Source organism: Pinus tabuliformis, chromosome 8, assembly GCF_031772625.1.
Source record: "Pinus tabuliformis cultivar Carrire ecotype Pingquan chromosome 8, CPIR1, whole genome shotgun sequence".
Classification (NCBI taxonomy): Eukaryota; Viridiplantae; Streptophyta; class Pinopsida; order Pinales; family Pinaceae; genus Pinus; species Pinus tabuliformis.
Window position 1 is genome coordinate 1,965,056,116 of NC_142294.1, and position 20,854 is coordinate 1,965,076,969.

The following is a 20,854-nucleotide window of genomic DNA, read 5'->3' on the forward strand; positions in this document are numbered from 1 at the left end:
GGAATACGTCAACACATTTGTTTATAATTTGTTTGCGGGAATACGTCAACACATTTGTTTATTTATTTGGTACGATTCATGCAAAAACAAGGTTCAATATTTGAAAACCAAAAATTTGATTGAAGTACGAAAATAAGTCAACACATTTATTGGGTACGATTCGTGCAAAAGCAAGGTTTAACATCAGAAAAACATAAATTTTATTGAAATATTATTTTAGTATGGAGCAACTAATGCTTGGTTATATGTCACTGCCTAACCTAGTGACGTATTATCTGTCTGGCCTGGCTGGTAGTATGTGGATATTTTATTTATATTATTTATTTAATAATTATTAATTTTTTTTAAATAAGTACATTATAAATCAATTATATTTTGAAATAATTACATCATTATAATTAAATTATATTAAAACTACGGACCAATTCTAATGGTGCTGGTCATGGTATTGGGCCTTCCGTACATACGGACTCCATCAGTGACATTGGTGGTGCCCACCAATCAAATCAAAGGACGGCAACCTTTCAGATACAGACAATGGGGTCAATGAATTCTCGAGAGTACTTGGGTTGAAAGCCCTGTGGTCTTACTGTTTACGTAAATAGAGTCATCTGGATCGAGCAGTAGTACCAAGCATTCCATGTTCCCACCAATTGAATTTGTCAATTCACATCTTAATCACAGCCCTAATAATTGGACGTTGTTGTGACAAAAATTAGAAAATAGCATATTCTTGATCTATATATATTTGTAGAGTTATTGCTTTACTGGGCATAGAGCGTGATTCAGGAAATGGGTGAGGGGATTACTGCAAAGAATTCATGTGGACACCTAAAGTCCCTTTCTATATTCAGAATTGATCAATCTCCTGCATATATTTCGATGATCTGAAAGGCGCTTCAAAACGGGTAAAAGGCATTTGCAGGCGCGATTACGTTGCAAGGTTGTGTATTAAAGGATGACGACAGAAGGGGCTCGGGAGGAATCATACTCGTTTGCCTATTCTTATATTGGATATGAGTTGACATCGTCTGTTTGTGCTGTTATATTTGTCACCTTGCTGTTAGTGGATGTGTGGAAGGCCTTCGGAAGGAAGGCTACTTGGATTCCCGGACAAGCTCTCGTTCTTAGCGCTCTCACTATCCAATTTCTCCCTTTTATTGATCATCTGCAGGTCACTAGAAATTCAAGCAACCAAGATTTGGAAGACCTCCAATGGATTCTTTTGGTGTGGGGGCAGCTCGTTGCCGACATCAGGAGAGTTATGATGTGTGTATTCATTGCGTATTTGCTCCCTGGAATTGTCAGTCGGCGCTTGAGAAGTGTATGGGGCGATGTTGGAGCATTGACATTAATTGTAATAGCTCATATGGCGTGCGAGGCTTACTTCCTTCTAACATATACTGAAGACGAGATTGCTGATACCTATCTCATTGCATTACTAGATCTATGCCAGTGCGGGCCTTATAAAGGATGGTTGATACCGTCTTACATTGTCCTATCGTTAGCCATGATATTGTTGGTTGTGCTCTTGAGTTGCGCGGTCATAGCGGGTAAAACCATCCGAAATATCATGTCTGAAAAGGTTCCATTAGCTCTCTCTTGTTGTTCTGATTCTGCTGAATGCAGGTTGTGCAAGAATATTGAAGATCACGTCCTCAAATCTTGGATTGTGGTTCGTGCCTCCCAGCCTGACTACATCATGGCCAGATCAGTATTCTGTGCATTCGCTGGCGTGCTCGTCACAGTTTGTGATGTGTTATTAGTAGTTAAATGGAAACAAGTTCCACTTCCACCTTATCCATTTGAAAAAACAGTTTATGCGATTCAGTGTGCCTTCGTGTTAGTGGGAAGCATGGTCGTGGTATTCAGATGGTTCACTGCTGTTCTCTATTTTCCCAGAGATATGGGGTGCTTCTTGTACGTGGAAGATTTCTGGACAAGGACACTTGTTCAGCAGAAACGGGATCTCCGTAGATGCCGATTGTTTCTGTCCTTGTTACTCACCATGTTGCAATGGGTGCAGAAACTCGTCGTCCTCCCTTGCAACGTCTGCTGGTTTCTCTCTCAGTTTGTATTTGGAATGATCCGACCGATCATAATGAGAAAGAACAAATCTGATCAATTTTCAAAATACGAAGAAGCTCTGGAGACCATACGAATGCCAGGAGAAAAAGCCGACAGCCTGTGGAGAGCAAATAAATCCGCCTTCGACAATACAGAGAATAATTTGAAAAAGGGCATTGAAAATGGGAAAAGTAGTTGCAAAGAATTGATCAGTTTAATAGAACACAAAACAGGGACCCCAGAAGAGGAACCCCCCACTTGTCTCGAAGAAGAAAAGCAATTAAAGGCGGTTGGTAAAAATTCGTTGAAGATAAGAGCAGTATCATTGATACATATGATGATCTACTTTTGCGATGGAGCTAATTCTGATATGGTTAATGTTTGTATAGAAGCTTACCTTCAAGCATCCTGTTTCATGGATATGGTTGACCGTTCAGATCCGGAAACCAAATTAGCGAGGGAGGCAGCGGACAACGAATTCAACACTCTTCAAAACGTTTGGAAGAAGCATCGTAAGCTGCAGTCTTCTGAAAATTCGAAGTGCAACCGATTGGACGAGGAGAAAGCATCAAACAAACTACACTGTCCAGAGGAGGAGGTAAGGTCAAGAAAGCTATTGATAAAGAAGATCAAGGAACCACTTTATGACAATATGACGCAGCTGAGGACAGAGGAAGAAGACGCGGGCAGAAAAGACCACAGAAATGGTTGCATGGATACCCTGCACGACGCCAAGGATTTGAAGGCAGTCACTGCAAAAATTAGTTTATATAAAATCTGGAAAGTTACCATTCCCAATCCTAATCCAGATGATGCAATACGTAATTTAAGATGCTTATTGGCCAACATTATTTCTCATTGCCTTGAAGAAGAGGTTCTCGACAAAGCACTTATAAAAAATTGCAATAGATGGGCACAGGACGGTAACGAAAATGAGATATTCAAGGCAGCGTCCATAGCAGGAAAAGCCATAGGAGTGCGGCAACAGGTGCAAAATTTTAGTAATTGGATACCCATAAATACCTTTCTGACTCGTTTTGTTTACTCTGCAGAGAGGCAAACGCTGATTCTGTTAACTTTGTGATTCTGTTCATTTTGTTTACTCTGCAGAGACGCAAACGCTGATTCTGTTAACTTTGCGATTTTATTTATTCTGTACTTAACTTTCTGACTTTGTTTATTCTGTACTTAACTTTCTGACTTTGTTTATTCTGTAGATACGCGAAGGGAAAGGCAACGACGCTGTACGTATTGAATTCGAAGGCTAACGCTACCACACAGTTCATGGTCAAGTTTAGAGTGGACTATTGTCAAATTTCCAGTTTACAATTGTAGTTTGAATGGTCAACATATCAGAGTTAGAGTGAACTTTGTCAAATTTCCAGTTTCCAACTCCACAGCAGTGTATGTATAAAAGTCAGTTTTACTTTGGATTTCTTGGTTGAATGCTACAAATTTCCAGTTTCCAACTCCACAGCAGTGTATGTATAAAAGTCAGTTTTACTTTGGTTTTCTTGGTTGAATGCTACAAAATTTTCAATCAAATTATATCACTAGGATGGAGAAGTATGTTATTCAATTATCTCAAATTAATTAGAGATAGATATATTTATTTTGAAATAGTATTTTTTGCATTTTAATTGGGTAATATTAGGGATTTAATTTCAAAGAATATTTTTTTTTTTTAAATAGGAAAATCAGAAATTATAATTTTTTTTATTAAGAGTGAGTAGGATTTTCTATTAAACTTAGTCAAATATACATAATTTACAAGGAGCCACACCCATTCTGCGAGAGTTCAACAGTCAGTCGGGCAAACCAAACCAATCCAATCTCCCAAAACTAAGAGAACCTAAACCGGAAAACCGGGAGAACCGCCAAACAAAGCACAAGGAGCATAGTAAACCTTGGAAGGCAAGTCCAAAGCCCACCATAGAACCACAAGAGGTCCCACCACAAGTCACACTGAAAACTAACAAACTGACAAACGAACAAATGGACCCGAAGGAAGTTAAAGCATAACACTCTAAATATTTTTCAGGTCCGACCAACGTGCATACACAGTGGCCACCATTGATCCACTACTTAAGATCCAACGGTCATCATGGATATCAGAAGGCTGAGAAACACGAGAGTTAACCGCCTGATGAGGGTGGTTTTCTGTCTCCTCATTCCGTGACGTGTCACTCAAAGAGTGGAATCGGAGCCAAAAACAGAAAAACCGGAAAATGTTCAAACCCCGCCCCATATACCGCTAGTGGTATTAGATTGTTGACTTGCGTAAAGACCCACCCGACCTTTCGCCATGTATTGTCCCTTAATTCCTTCCAGCAGGCAGTACTTGAGCCAATCCCGTTCACATGGATTCTCTATCAACCACCACGTAAGCCAAATGTCGAGGGCTACCCAGCCCTGTGGAACAGTGCGAGTCAAACCATTCTTCATTCAATCAACAGGAAACCTGACCTTGGAAAATCACCGAACCATGACGGGTTGCACTGTATGGAGTCCTCCAACCTCCCGCTGGTCTTCAGGGTTCCTTTGATCCTCCCTTTTAGTCCATAGATCCATATCCTTGGTAGCATTACATAGACAGTCCTCCTACAATTTACTTGGGGGAAGTAAATCCCAAGCATACCTAGAAACCCTGTCCCTATTTGTGACTCCTTCATTCGCCAACCGATCTGCTAACATATTAGCCTTTTCACATGAGAAAATCTGACAGTTTTTAGGGTTCGTAGGTGAGAATAGATGCAGTAAAAAACTTGCAAGAACTTCTAGTACTTCGACACTTTATGTGGGGAGGTGCCATTACTAATCTTCTTAACCGCTCCAATAATTAATTCCGAATCCACTTTAGTTATAACATTGTGTAAACTTGAATTCACCAGGATTTCCAAGCATTGCTCTAATGCCATGAGCTCAACCATGTTGTTTGTAGCCTTCCCCAAGTGGCCATGGAAGATCATCTGTATTTGTCCCTGATCGTCTCTTATGGCACCCCCAAAGCCCACTAATCTTGGGTTTCCCTTAGCTACTCCATCAGTATTGATTTTTAAGAACCCATAAGGAGGAGGCTTCCAGATGGTAGCACACGTGTTTAGAAGGTTCACTGTCTTCAGTATTCCCAAAGGAGTAATAGACTAGAGCCCCAAGTGAAGTAAAATTCTCTCCTCATGGGGCAGGGGAGGATCTTTAGGAAGGGTCCTCAGCAAGCTTCTAACTGTGTCTTTGGGCTGCCTTAGAATTTGCTCAATTATGTGTTGGGGCTTGTGAGTTTTGTTTTTGAAGATTTGACTGTTGCGTTCTTTCCATACATGCCAGATGACAAAACCTGGAACCAGAATCCAGGGTTATTAACTATCTCATTCCCTGAGAAGTTCTTCCTCCAGTTCGTTAGAGTGTTGGATATGTTGAGACTGTCCCTATCAGTTTGTCTAAAGATAGTAGCCACCCAGTCCCACACCTTTAAAGTGAAAGGACAGAGGTTGAGAAGATGTTCAATTGTCTCCTCATGCGCACCACAAAGGTAACACCTGGAAGGACCAATGAAGCCTTTCTTAAGGATATTTTCCCATGTTAAGGTCTTCCTTTGATGCACCAGCTAGATGAAAAGATTTATTTTCATCCAATGCGGACTTTGCCAGAGTTTCTTCCAGATCTGATTAGGATTCACAAAGTTAAATCCTGTGACTTCCCGTTTGGACTCTTTGAGGTTAAAGTTGCCTTCAATGTTCTTTCCCCATCTTAATTCATCTGCTGAGGAAGAGACAAGAATCCTTCTATGCTCGAGCTCCTGGGTGAGGGCTTCTGCGTTGGTTTTCAGCCAGTTTTCATCACTGTATCCTAGATCCTTCCACTCCCTCCATTTTCTATTGTTCCTTTCCCGATCCCAGAAGTCTTTTACCATAACCATACCTTTGTTTTCTGTGTCATTTTTGAGATTTTCAAACTCATCCCTATAAAGGTTGTGTTCCTGTTGCCAGTTATCCACCCAAAATCGAGCAAGATCCCCTGCTCGAATTTCCCAAAAATAATGGTGTTGAACAATGTTTTTATTATCCCAGGCAAGGTTCCAAATATGGGAGCCCCTGATTTGCCCTGACATTTTAATATGATTCTTTTCCTGCTAGTGCTTGGCATATTTTTGTTTCCAAAGCTTAGCCCAGGGGGCATTAGGTTCCTTAATCCATCTCCACGAAAGCTTGGCTCCCGAGACTTTGCTGAGGGTCTCAGGACCATGAAGCCCCAAACCACTATGGCTCTTGGGCTTAAAAGCTTGTCCCAAGCTACTAAAGCCCACTTCTTTTTCTCTTCCCCTCAGCCCCACGGAAAGTCCCTTTGAATGCTTCTTATTAGCTGCCTGATACCTTAAGGAGCAGGAAGAGCTGAAAAAATAAAAATGGGAATGGCCTGCAGAACCGCCTGTGTGAGAACAAGGCGTCCTGCTAGATTTAGTGATCTGCATGTCCAATTTTTGATCTTGTCCTGAAGTTTATTTAAAATGGGTTCCCAAACTTTCTTGCTTAGCAGTTTGTCAGTAAGAGGAATGCCAAGATCTTTGGAAGGTAGTTGTTCTCTTTGAAATCCAAGAATTCTAGTAATATTTCTCTGAATAGCAATATTAGTGTTAAAGAAAAAAACTTTGGACTTGTTAAGGCTTACCTCAGTGCCGGCTACCATAGAAAAGTAGTTTAAGATATTTTTTATTTCTCTGGCCTCACTGACGGTAGGTATGCCCTGCAACATAGTATCTCATCTACAAATTTTTGATGAGTGTTTGCCTCTCCATTTGCGGTAAGTTTGATACCCTGAATTCTTCCTTTAGCATTTTCCATATTAATCGCTCTACCTAGCCCTTCCATCATGAGGATGAAGAGGAACGGTGAAAGAGGAGCTCCTTGTCTGAGCCCTCTAGAGGGAGTGAAGGTCCTTGAAGGAGCTCCATTAAGCAGTATGGAAAAACTGGTTGAGGTAACTAATGCCATGACCCATCTTATCCAGTTCTGATCAAAACCATAGGCTTTTAGAATTGCTCTTATGTAAGCCCAGCTGAATTTGTCATAGGCTTTCACAAGGTCCAACTGAATGATCATGCCAGGTTGTTTGTTGCATTTGAGAGAGTGTACCACCTCATGAGCTTGGATGATATTGTTCATGATTTGTCTTCCCTCCACATAGCCTGTTTGTTCCTTCGAAATGAGAGAGGGTAGAAGTGGTTTGAGTCGATTGGCTATTACTTTGGAGATAATTTTATACACCACATTACATAAGGCTATGGGTCAAAAACCATCCGGAGTCATGGCATTTTCCTGCTTTGGGATCAGAGCTATGAAGGATTCTTTCAGAGCCTTTAGTACCTTCTTGGATCTTTTTTAGTCTTCCACCACCTCAAGGATATCAGGTTTGATAGTTTCCCAACAGTCCTTGAAGAAATCTACATTGAATCCATCTGGGCCTGGTGGTTTTCCACTCTGCATTTCATTAATCACTTCACTGACCTCCTCTTCCGAAACTAGCCTGTTAAGATTGTGGTTGTCCTCTCTGGTAACCAGCTGAGGGATATATTGAGTGAAATGTTCAATGAACCTAGCTCTGTCCTCCAGAGGCTCCTTTGCAATGCTGCAGAAGTGATGAACAAGGACCGATTCCATATCACTGTGAGAAACTAGCTCAATGCGTTGAGAATCTTTGATCTTTATGATTCTGTTGTGTGCCTTGTGAGCTATGGTAGTTTTGTGGAAGAATTTCGTGTTTCTTTCTCCCTCTTTAATCCATTGTATTCTTGATTTCTGCCTCCAGAAAATTTCTTCTTGTAAGCATCAGTTCTCCCATTCTTCCTGTAAAGAGTTAGCTAATTTTTGCCTCCCTTCGGTGAAGCCATTCGTGATGATGATCTGATTGATCTCCTGGAGCTTCAGTTCAATTTCTCTTTTGGCTTTGAATATATCTCCAAATTCATTTTTGTTCCAAACTTTAAGACAATAATTTACATGTTTAAGTCTCTGCTAGAGCATATACATATTTTAATCCTGAATATTCAACTCCTCTCTCCACCATGTCTCGACGTTATTAGTGAAATTAGAATGTGAGAGCCAGGCATTTTCAAACCTTAAAGGTCTGTTTCTCGGAGTGCCCATAAAGGTGGCTTCCAGCTGTACAAGGCAATGATCTAATCCTCCAAAGGGAAGAATAGAGGCTGTCATGGCAGGTCCATAGAGAAAGAGGTCCTCTGAAATCATGAATCTATCAAGTTTGGAAGCAACTTGATGGGCCCCTCCCCTTTTGTTGTTACAAGTGAATGTTCCATTTAATGTTTTAGTGTCCACCAGCCTCATGTTTCTAATGAAGTTCTGGAAGGCCATGGAATCTCCGCCTAGCTCTCTAGTGCCTCCTTTTTTTTTTCGAAAGAGATCTTATAATATTGGAATCTCCTGCAACGATCCAGGGCGGAGTGGGATGTCTCTCTCTAAGTTCCTCCAGGAAGTGAGAAGCTTGAGCTTATCTGCTAGCTTTTGAGGTCCATAAACATTTGTAATCATGTATATCTCCTTGTCCCCTACAAGTTGACATATCAGGGAAAGGTAGGTCATGGATGCTTCAGCATCCAGAATTCCCAATTTTTGTGGGTTCCACAAAGTGAGAATCCCCCCCCGCCGAATGATCTACCTTCACCTCTAAATACTCATAATTGAATAACCACTTATTATGAATATCTCTTATCTTTTCCATCGAACATTTTGTCTTCTGATTAAAAACCATGTCTGGTTTTTCTTCTTTCACTCTGTTACTAAGATTTCTTTGTTAACTTCTATTACCTATTCCTCTAATGTTCTAGGTTGTGAACTTCATTAAGAAAAATTAATAAAGGAATAACTGGTAAGATCTTTCATCTTACCTGAGTTGATCAACAATTTTCCACATTCGTTCACTTTCTTCCTCTTTTCCTACCTGAGTTCTTTGGAGATTGTACTTGAGGATTCTCCATCATCTTGACCCCACTTGACTCCTAGCTTTCATGATTTCTTTTAACTCCCACTCCCTTCGCTTGTGACCTCCAAAGAAAGAGCTATTTTACTCTATCATAGTCCTCTTTTGGCAGGGAGTCCACCCTTATTTTTTTACCTTGTTCCAGAAATTTCTCTAGATCTAGATTTTCTCTATCCAGAATCTCCTGTAAGTCATGGTCCTCTGTTCCTACTTCACTTGGAGTCATCTCCTGGTCCCTACTGATCTCCATCAGGCTTGGTAGATCATCCTTTTACTGGTTGTCTACTGTTATATCCTCCATGTCAGCTACCCTATCTTGTTCTTTTGTTACATTCTCCATGTCCTGGACTGTCTCCTTGTTCCCCTCTTCTTCCTCTAGGATCTTGAAGCTGTTTTGTCTTGTGTGTTTGTCCTCATTTGCCTTCTTGTGTGGATGCTTTCTTCCTTTTCCTTTACTCCCAACTTTGGTGAAACCCTCGTGGTCTCTTTCGACAGTGGTTTTTTTATTATCTTCCCTATTGATTATAGGGCAATCTGTATATAGATGTCCATGTTCATGGAATTTGCGGCATCTGAATGGTATGTGCTCATAGTCCACTGTCTGCACCCATTCTTCATCATATACTTCTAAAATGATCGCTTTCGACAGGGCTTTAGATAGATCCATTTCCACACATATTCGAGCAAAGGAGGTATATCTCCCTTTCAGAATTGCCTCTGAGATTTTTAGAAAATGTCCCAGCTTGTTGCCTATGGTTTTCAAAGATTCTGGCAACCAATAATATGTCCCTTATTGGTTGCACTAAGGGAATGTGTCCCTTTATTTTTCAACAACTATATCCACCTACTTTTGCTGCTTGGAGGAACCCTTCCTAGGGGCCATTGATATAGCTATGACCTTCCCCTTACTTTGAGAGCGAATCAGGAAAAAAAAAACAAAAAAAACAAAAAAACCAAATTTCCCAGTTTGAGAGATGACCTTACTACATTTCATAGCAAAGATAAAAAAGATGGTGGTAGGTGGGGCTACATCCGGTATCCTGTATAACTTAGTACCCAAAGAAATAATAACAGAGTGAAGTCTAGACTCGTATACAGCATGTCTCTTCCATAAGTATGGTTTCCCTAATAATACACCATAAACTTCAAGAGGAGTAACATCACACAGTACCTCATCCGTGAAGGGCTTAATGTTGTAGGGAAGGTGACACTGTTGGCTGACGCCGACATATCGTCCTTGGTGAAGCCACCTGATGATATACGGCTGCAGATGTGCTCTAGTTGGTAGCCCCAACTGCTTCATGATCTCTACTAAAATGAGGTTCTTTTGGATCCCGGTGTTGATAATGAACTATAGCGGAGAACCCTTCACCCATATCTATCAGTGGAATAAGCTCTCCCCCTCTTCTAGATCTTCAGGATCAATCTTTTGGACCTTTGTGGTGGACACAGTGGCACCGGGCTCCGTGTCAATGATCTACTTTCGTTTGTCATTCCCCTTGCTGGGTTCTGACTCAGAGTTGGAACATGTGTCGAACTCAAAGCCTTCATCTCTGCCACTGGTGACTGCATTGCTTGACACTCACTTGTGTTGTGAGTGGAGCTCTTATGGAACTCATGCCACTTTCCCGTGTCCTTCTTTGTCTTCTTGATGTTGTTCTTTGTTGGTAGCTTTGGCAGGTTATCTTGGGTTTCCCTGCCTTGGCTTTTCCCTTTGCTCTGTGGTTTGGGGGCGCATTTCCCTTGCTTCGGATTCGTAGATCCATGGTCTTGCTTTTCTATTTAAGCTTATGCTCGATCTTGATAGCGTATCGATATGTTGTTAGGTCCCTATACTACTAGTGTAGGGACCTAACATACAACATGTCAATCGAGGAGATGTCAAGGAACTCCATCTCATCCTGGATGTACTTGTGTACCAAATGCCTCTCAGGATCCTTGATACCCAAATTTGTGCGAATGGTATGAAAAACATTAGTAAACTATAGCATGTCTTGGTCCCTTCCCTGTCGCTGTGTGGTCCACTTTATGTATTTATCCTTAGAGCTCCCAACAAGGTAGTACTACTGCTTGATGGCGTCCCAGAATGAATCCCAAGTGGTTGCAACCGAAAATAGTGAGGGTGTGCTTTCATCCTTCTTCTCACAATACATTTTCCACTAGTCCTTAACGTGGGGGGAAACTTTGAGAAGAGAAGAAGTAATATTTTCTTCGCAAGAAAAATCTTGAATAGAAAAATATCCTTCTAGCATATTTAACCATTTATCTACGGCATCCACATCTATTTGACCCTCAAATATAGGAATGTTAAAGTTAACTTGTACCTTAAATAATTTGGTGCTTCCAGAGTAGCTGTTGCAATAGATGTGTTGCCCTTGGGTTGTCGCTAAAGGATATGGGCAAAGTTCTCCATTATCGTGTTCCTATCTTGCTCCGTTCCTATCTTGCTCGAAGGCTTCTTCAAACAATATTTTGAAAGGATCTCTTGCCCCCTCGTCTTTATTTTCTTCCCCCATGAGAGTACATCGGGATTTGCAAGGCTGGCCTTGCAAAGGGTCAACCATTCAAGCCCTAACTCCTTATATCCCGACCTCATTGAGAACATGAAAAGAAAAACATAAAGAGCAGACCGCTTTGATACCATTAATTCGAATTTTAACAGGAACACAACAAATTACAGATATACCCATAAATACAAAGATGCAGCAGAAATAACACTTCATTTCATTAATATCAAATACTAAAATATGGTTACAAACATAATGGAAATAAGACTAACTCAAGAAATGGTAGCTTATCTTTAAGAAGAGATGTGGTAGCTACATACCTTTGAACTGTGGTACAATGATGCTCAAGGGCCTATTTATTATTGAGAAACAAGAGAAAACCCTAAACAACCTGTTCCACCTAGACCTCTAGTTGGCTTCATTTGTTTCTTTGTTTATTTTAGCATTTACAATTTGTAGCAATTTTTCGGGTCCTGAACTTTCAGAGAAATTTTGACCCCATAAACAATGTTTTTTTGAGGTCTACTTGATCCAGATCCAGGGGTGACAAGGACCCTTCCAAGACCTTTTACTTTCGTGATGTGTTAAATTTCATTTTTAAAATAACATAAATGGATACATCTACATGTTGTAAAGAAGAGGAACATGACAATCATCAACACATGAAAACATAAGTTGTTGATAATGGAGTTCGTCCAGGAGGGACTACGTCTCCTGGCCCCGGTGTCAAGATGGTGTAGGTCACTGCATCAAGTGTTGTCAATAGCGATGATGTACATAAGAGGTGATGTCGTTATCATACTAGGAAAATGCCCCCACGCAGGAGTGGCTCCAAGAGATGTTCCACTACAGGAACTCTCAATCAAAAGACTCCTATCAGTATGACACAAACTCATGCATGATGAGCATCCTGCCAACATGGAATAAAAGGGATCTCAAAGAAAACATGCATGGTGACACGTGAGTATCCCATCAACATACAACAAAGGTATCTCAAAACACAACATGACAAATCATGACAATATGTACATTACACAGATGATTCTGCATCGCATCAAGTAGGAATCATGAAAATGAGTAAGAAACAGGATCCCACATCCAGCATCAACAGGGATTTGTGCAGTAGGATACATAGCAAAAGGAGTACCTGAACAACTACATATACCTCACATCTAATGGGCCATCTGAAGAAGCAGATGTCAAATTGCTAAAGCTGTTCGGACCATCGATCTCACAACATCAATCACATGGAAATGGTTGCTCGCACATGAATGCTGACACTTGCATTCCACTTAGGAAAGTGGCTAAAGTATAGAATGAGAAAATGAGAAATCTGAACGCACCATCAGATTTGTGATGTCGAATAGTGCAAAATTGATTGTCCAATTTTTGAATTCTAAGAAATTGAGAATCCGGGGCTCAAGGAATCTTTTAGATTCCCCCTAGATTCCTTAAAAATTCTGCTCCATGGGTGCACTATAAATTTGCAACTCAAAAGGTGAATTTGTCGTCGCCATTGTAATCCCTGCGGAAAACCATGAAAAACAACTATAAACTTGACTATATTCTGACATGGAGAAAAATTACCTGCTTGGGAAAATTTCAAAGATCATGGGTCCACTACCTGTTTCTATAGCAGTCATGGTTCCACCTCCATACTGAAAAATGGATGAAAATGTAGAAATTTGATGGAGAAACGGATAGCGTCATTGCATTTGTGGCGTCGAGAAGTGCTGAAACCATATAAAATTTGTCAAAATCTGACAAAGTGAAAATTTCACCCTCCTACAAAACGTTGCCTCGAACTACGTGCACTGCCTCCTCTTCCTCGAAATCTGTGCCCACTCCTAGTTCCTCCATCTACCTCAAACTACATGCAAATGAGGTTTAAATAAAAAAAATGTGGACAGATTGTACAAGAAAATTTGTTTGGACAGATTGGTATGAAAGTCGGATTAGGAGGGAGGAGGTTGGGGGGTCAAACCCTAACCCCTCCATTTAAAATCGAAATTTGGTTTCTTTTTAAACACCCATCCTAATATAATGTTTGGTTTCGGTTGGAGTGGGTGGGTCGGTGAGGTCATGTCCCTGACCCTTCCATTAATAACATATATTGGTTATGCGGTTGGGGAGGGCTAAGGACATGGCCCGCCCTCCAACATATATATATATATATATATATATATATATATATATATATATATATATATATATATATATATATATATATATATATATATTTTTTTTTTAAATATCCGAAAATAGGCTGAAGGAGTGCTTTTAAAGAGGCGACAAATTCGCCCAGAATCTGGTCAGAGCTAGCCAAAATCTGATGGCTGGGTTTTGTCCAAAATTTTTCCTCCTTAACCTTGCGAGTCAGCAAGTCAACCCTGGAGTTTGATTTGGTTCGAGAAACTTTTGAGCACTTTGATTTTTGAGCTTCCATCAGTCCTCTTTGTCTTGTGTGGGTCTCAAGAGCCACCTGGATCAATCCTCCCCATCGAGGAGCTTTTGGTCCTCCAAAAGCATGAAAGATAATCGACAACTTCTTTGTACCTTGTCTGCATCACAAGCATCCTGAAAGGCCTCACTTCCATCTCCTTCACCTTTGTTCTTCGGAGCCTTAAGCGATGAGCCAACACCCGCAACCTTTGCAACCTATAGTACATTGTTTCACAAATTACATTCTTGACTTTCATGACCAACAAATGACCCAAGCATCCCACACTTGCCACGAGTTTATAACACACACACGATGGTCAAGTTTACATCAAGATGGATACAACACTGGGCAGGCCAAACCAATCCAATCTCCCAAAACTAAGAGAACTTAAACCGGAAAACCAGGAGAACCACCAACAAAGCACAAGGAGCATAGTAAACCTTGCAGGGCAAGTCCAAAACCCACCATAGAACCACAAGAGGTCCCACCACAAGTCACATTGAAAACTAATAAACTGAAAAACAGACAAACGGGCCCGAAGAAAGTTAAAGCATAACACTCTAAATATTTTTCGGGTCCAACCAACGCGCATACACAATCGCCACTGTTGAACCACTGATTAAGATCCAACGGTCATCATGGATATCAGAAGGCCGAGAAACATGAGAGTTAACCACCCAATGAGGGCGGTTTTCTCTCTCCTCTTTCCATGACGTGTCACTCAAAGAGTGGAATCGAAGCCAAACACAAAAAAACTAGAAACCGTTCAGACCCCGCCCGATATACTTCTTGTGGTATTGGACCGGTTGACTCGCGTAAAAACCCACCCGACCTTTCGCCACGTGTTGTCCCTTAATTCCTTCCAGCGGGCAGTACTTGAGCCAATCCCGTTCACCAGGATTCTCTGTCAACAACCACATAAGCCAAATGTCGAGGGCTACCTGGCCCTGTGGAACAATCCGAGTCAAACCATTCTTCATTCAATCAATGGGAAACCTGACCTTGGAAAATCACCGAACCATGACAGGTTGGACTGTATGGAGTCCTCCAACCTCTCGTTGGTCTTCAAGGTTTCTCTGATCATCCCTGTTAGTCCATAGATCCATATCCTGTGCAGCGTTACATAGACAGTCCTCCCGCAATTTACCTAGGAGAAGCGAATCCCAAGCATACCTAGAATCCCTGTCCCTATTTGTGACTCCTTCATTCTCCAACCGATCTGCTAACATATTAGCCTTCCTTTTCACATGAGCAAATCTGACAGTTTTTAGGGTTCGTAGGTGAGAATAGATGCAGTAAAAAACTTGCAAGAACTTCTAGTACTTCGACACTTTATGTGGGGAGGTGCCATTACTAATCTTCTTAGCCGCTCCAATAATTAATTCCGAATCCGCTTCAGTTATAACATTGTGTGAACTTGAATTCACCAGGATTTCCAAGCATTGCTCTAATGCCATGAGCTCAACCATGTTGTTTGTAGCCTTCCCCAAGTGGCCATGGAAGATCATCTGTATTTGTCCCTGATCGTCTCTTATGGCACCCCCAAAGCCCACTAATCTTGGGTTTCCCTTAGCTACTCCATCAGTATTGATTTTTAAGAACCCATAAGGAGGAGGCTTCCATATGGTAGCACACGTGTTTAGAAGGTTCACTGTCTTCAGTATTCCCAAAGGAGTAATAGACTAGAGCCCCAAGTGAAGTAAAATTCTCTCCTCATGGGGCAGGGGAGGATCTTTAGGAAGGGTCCTCAGCAAGCTTCTAACTGTGTCTTTGAGTTGCCTTAGAATTTGCTCAATTATGTGTTGGGGCCTGTGAGTTTTGTTTTTGAAGATTCGACTATTGCATTCTTTCCACACATGCTAGATGACAAAACCTGGAACCAAAATGCAGGCTTTATTAACTATCTCATTTATTGAGAAGTTATTCCTCCAGTTCTTTGGAGTTTTGGATATGCTGAGACTGTCCCTATCAATTTGTCTAAAGATAGCAGCTACCCAGTCCCACACCTTTGAAGTGAAAGGACAGAGGTTGAGAAGATGTTCAATTGTCTCCTCATGCACACCACAAAGGTAACACCTGGAAGGACCAATGAAGCATTTCTTGAGGAGATTGTCCCAAGTTAAGATCTTCCTTTGATGCACCAGCTAGATAAAAAGATTTATTTTCATCCAATGTGGACTTTGCCAGAGTTTCTTCCAGATCTGATCAGGATTCACAAAGTTAAATATTGTGACTTCCCGTTTGGCCTCTTTGAGGTTAAAATTGCCTTCAATATTCTTTCCCCATCTTAATTGATCCGTTGAGGAAGAGACAAGAATCCTTCTATGCTTGAGCTCCTGGGCGAGGGCTTCAGCGTTGGTTTTGAGCTTGTTTCATCACTGTATCCTAGATCCTTCCACTCCCTCCATTTTCCATTGTTCCTTTCCTACCCCTAGAAGTCTTTTACCAGAACTATACCTTTGTTGTCTGTGTCATTTTTGAGATCTACAAATTCATCCCTATAAAGGTTGGGTTCCTGTTGCCAGTTATACTCCTGAAATCGAGCAAGATCCCCTGCCCAAATTTCCCAAAAACAATGGTGCTGAACAATGTTTTTATTATCCCAGGCAAGGTTCCAAATATGGGAGCCCCTGATTTGCCCTGACATTCTAATATGATTCTTTTCCTGCTAGTGCTTGGCATATTTTTGTTTCCAAAGCTTATCCCAAGGGGCATTCGGTTCCTTAATCCATCTCCGCCAAAGCTTGGCTCCCGAGACTTTGCTGAGGGTCTCAGGATCATGAAGCCCCAAACCACTATGGCTCTTGGGCTTACAAAGCTTGTTCCAAGCTACTAAAGCCCACTTCTTTTTCTCTTCCCCTCTGCCCCATAGAGAGTCCCTTTGAATGCTTCTTATTAGCTGCTTGATACCTTGAGGAGTAGGAAGAGTTGAAAACATAAAAATGGGAATGGCTTGCAGGACCGCCTCTGTGAGCACAAGGCGTCCTGCCAGATTTAGTGATCTGCATGTCCATTTTTTGATCTTGTCCTGAAGTTTATTTAGAATGGGTTCCCACACTTTCTTGCTTAGCGGTTTGTTAGTAAGAGGAATGTTAAGATATTTGGAAGGTAGCTGTTCTCTTTGAAATCCAAGAATTCTGGTAATATTTCTCTGAATAACAATATTAGTGTTAAAGAAAAAAACTTTGGACTTGTTAAGGCTTACCTTAGTGTCAGCTACCATAGCAAATTCATTTAAGATATTTTTTATTGCTCTGGCCTCCCTGATGGTAGGTATGCCCTAAAACATAGTATCATCTACAAATTGTTGAGGAGTGTTTGCCTCTCCATCTGCGACAAGTTTGATACCCTGAATTCTTCCTTTAGCATTTTCCATATTAATCGCTCTACCTAGCCCTTCCATCATGAGGACAAAGAGGAACGGTGAAAGCGGATCTCCTTGTTTGATCCCTCTGAAGGGAGTGAAGGTCCTTGAAGGAGCTCCATTAAGCAGTATGGGAAAACTGGTTGAGGTAACTAATGCCATGACCCATCTTATCCAGTTCTGATCAAAACCATAGGCTTTTAGAATTTCTCTTATGTAATCCCAACTCAATTTGTCATAGGCTTTCGCAAGGTCCAACTAAATGAACATGCCAGCTTGTTTGTTGCATTTGAGAGAGTGTACCACATCATGAGCTTGGATGATATTGTTTAGGATTTGTCTTGCCTCCACATAGCCTGTTTGTTCCTCGGAAATGAGAGAGGGTAGAAGTGATTTGAGTTGATTGGCTATTACTTTAGAGATAATTTTATACACCACATTACATAAGGCTATGGGTCGAAAACCATCCGAAGTCATGGCATTTTCCTGCTTTGGGATCAAAGTTATGAAGGATGCATTCAGAGCCTTTAGTACCTTTTTGGATCTTCATGAGTCTTCCACCATCTCGAGGATATTAGGTTTGACAGTTTCCCAACAGGCCTTGAAGAAATCTACATTGAATCCATTCAGGCCTGGTGCTTTTCCACTCTGCATTTCATTAATCACTTCACTGACCTTCTCTTCCGAAATTGGCCTATTAAGATTGTGGTTGTCCTCTCTGGTAACCAGCTGAGGGATATATTGTGTGAAATGTTTAATGAACCTAGATCTATCCTCTAGAGGCTCCTTTGCAATGTTGCTGAAGTGATGAACAAGGACCGATTCCAGATCACTGTGAGAAACTAGCTCAATGCATTGAGAATCTTTGATCTTTGTGATTCTGTTGTGTGCCCTGTGAGCTACGGTGGTTTTGTGGAAGAATTTCATGTTTCTTTCTTCCTATTTAATCCATTGTATTCTTGATTTATGCCTCCAGAAAATTTCTTCTTGTAAGAACCAGTTCTCCCTTTCTTCCTGAAGAGAGTTAGCTAATTTTTGCCTCTTTTCGGTGAAGCCATTTGTGATGATGATCTGATTGATCTCCTGGAGCTTCAGCTCAGTTTCTCTTTTGGCTTTGAAGATATCTCCAAATTAATTTTTGTTCCAAACTTTAAGACGAGATTTTACATGTTTAAGTCCCTGCTGGAGCATATACATTTTTCAACCCTGAATATTCAACTCCTCTCTCCACCATGTCTCAAAGTTATTAGTGAAATTAGGATTGAGAGCCAGGAATTTTAAAACCTGAAAGGTATGTTTCTCAGAGTGCCCATAAAGGTGGCTTCCAGCTATACAGGCCAATGATCTGATCCTCCAAAGGGCAAAATGGAGGCTGTCATGGCAGGTCCTGAGAGAAAGAGGTCCTTTGGAATCATGAATCTATCAAGTTTGGAAGTAACTTGATGGGCCCCTCCCCTTTTGTTGCTCCAAGTGAAGGTTCCATTTAATGTTTTAGTGTCCACTAGCCTCATGTTCCCAATGAAGTTTTGGAAGGCCATGGAATCTCCGCCTAGCTGTCTAGTGCCTCCTTTTTTTTCGGAAAGAGATCTTATCATATTGAAATCTCCTGCAACGATCCAGGGGCAGAGTGGGATGTCTCTCTCTAAGTTCCTCCAGGGAAGTGAGAAGCTTGAGCTTATCTTCTAGATTTCGAGGTCCATAAACATTCGTAAACATGTATATCTCCTTGTCGCCTACAAGTTGACATATCAGGGAAAGGTAGTTCATGGATGCTTCAGCATCCAAAATTCCCAATTTTTTTGGGTTCCACAAAGTGAGAATCCCCCCCGCCGAATGATATGCCTTCACCTCTAAATACTCATAATTGAATAAACACTTATTATGAATATCTCTTATCTTTTCCATCGAACATTTTGTCTCCTGATTAAAAGCCATGTCTGGTTTTTCTTCTTTCATTCTGTTACTAAGATTTCTTTGTTTCCTTCTATTACCTATTCCTCTAATGTTCCAGGTTGCGAACTTCATTAAGAAATATTAGTAAAGGAATAACTGGTAAGATCTTTCATCTTACCTGAGTTAATCAATAGTTTTCCACATTCGTTTAGCAGCTCATTCTACCTCTTTCTTCCTCTTTTCCTACCTGATTTCTTTAGAGATTATGCCTAAGGATTCTCCAACATCTTGACCCCACTTCACCCCTAGCTTTCATGATTTCTTTTGACTCCCGTTCCCTTCACTTGTGACCTCCATATAAAGAGCTATTATAATCTATGATAGTCCTCTTTTGGCAGGGAGTCCACCCCTATTTTTTAACCTTGTTCTAGAAATTTCTCCAGATCTATATTTTCCCTATCCAAAATCTCCTGTAAGTCATGGTCCTCTATTCCTACTTCACTTGGAGTCATCTCTTGGTCCCTACTGATCTCCATCAGGCTTGGTAGATCATCCTTTTGCTAGTTGTCTACTATCATATCCTCCATGTCAGCTACCCTATCCTGTTCTTTTGTTACATTCTCCATGTCCTGGACTGTCTCCTTGTTCCCCTCTTCTTCCTCCAGGATCTTGAAGTTGTTTTGTCTTGTGTGTTTGTCCTCATTTGCCTTCTTGTGTGGATGCTTTCCTCCTTTTCCTTTACTCCCAACTTTGGTGAAACCCTCGTGGTCTCTTTCGACAATGGTTTTTTGATTATCTTCCCTGTTGATTGTAGGGAAATCTCTATATAGATGCCCATGTTCATGGCATTTGCGGCATCTAAATGGTATGTGCTCATAGTCCACTGTCTGCACCCATTCTTCATCATATACTTCTAAAATGGTCGCTTCCGACAGGGCTCTAGATAGATCCATTTCCACACATATTCGGGCAAAGGAGGTATATCTCCCTTTCAGAGTTGCCTCTGAGATTTTTAGAAAATGTCCCAGCTTGTTGCCTATGGTTTTCAAATATTCTGGCAACCAATAATATGTCCCTTATTGGTTGCACTAAGGGAAGATGTCCCTTTATTTTTCAACAACCGTATCCACCTACTTCTACTACTTGGAGGAACCCTTCCCGAGGACCATTGATATAGCTATGACCTTCCCCTTACTTTGAGAGCGAATAAAAAAAATAAAAATTCATAGTCTAGGAGATGACCTTACTACATTTCATAGAAAATATAAAAAATATGGTGGTAGGTGGGGCTACCTCTGGTATCCTGTATAACTTAGTACCCAAATAAATAATAGCAGAGTGAAGTCTAGACTCATATACAACATGTCTCTTCCATAAGTATGGTTTCCCTAATAATATACCATAAACTTCAAGAAGAGTAACATCACACAGTACCTCATCCGTGAAGGGCTTAATGTTGTAGGGAAGGTGACACTGTTGGCTAACGCGGAGATATTGTCCTTGGTGAAGCCACCCGATGATATACGGCTACGGATGTGCTCTAGTTGGTAGGCCCAGCTGCTTCATGACCTCTACTAAAATGAAGTTCTT

General features: G+C 41.0%; 1 protein-coding gene across 1 annotated transcript; it reads left to right on the forward strand.

Moving 5' to 3' along the window:
- The first annotated feature begins 800 nt into the window (after positions 1–800).
- Positions 801–3,557, forward strand: LOC149244324 (uncharacterized). Its single transcript, XM_089367968.1, has 2 exons — positions 801–3,055; positions 3,285–3,557. Exons 1-2 carry the CDS (start codon positions 959–961, stop codon positions 3,333–3,335), a joined length of 2,148 nt encoding a protein of 715 aa, XP_089224094.1. The 5' UTR covers positions 801–958; the 3' UTR covers positions 3,336–3,557.
- Positions 3,558–20,854: the final 17,297 nt, after the last annotated feature.

Bases quoted from the DNA above. Each gene is read 5' to 3' on its own strand.
- LOC149244324 (XM_089367968.1), top strand. From the start codon at position 959: ATGACGACAGAAGGGGCTCGGGAGGAATCATACTCGTTTGCCTATTCT. The intron at 3,056-3,284 runs GTGCAAAATTTT...TTTATTCTGTAG, and splicing joins CCATAGGAGTGCGGCAACAG to ATACGCGAAGGGAAAGGCAA.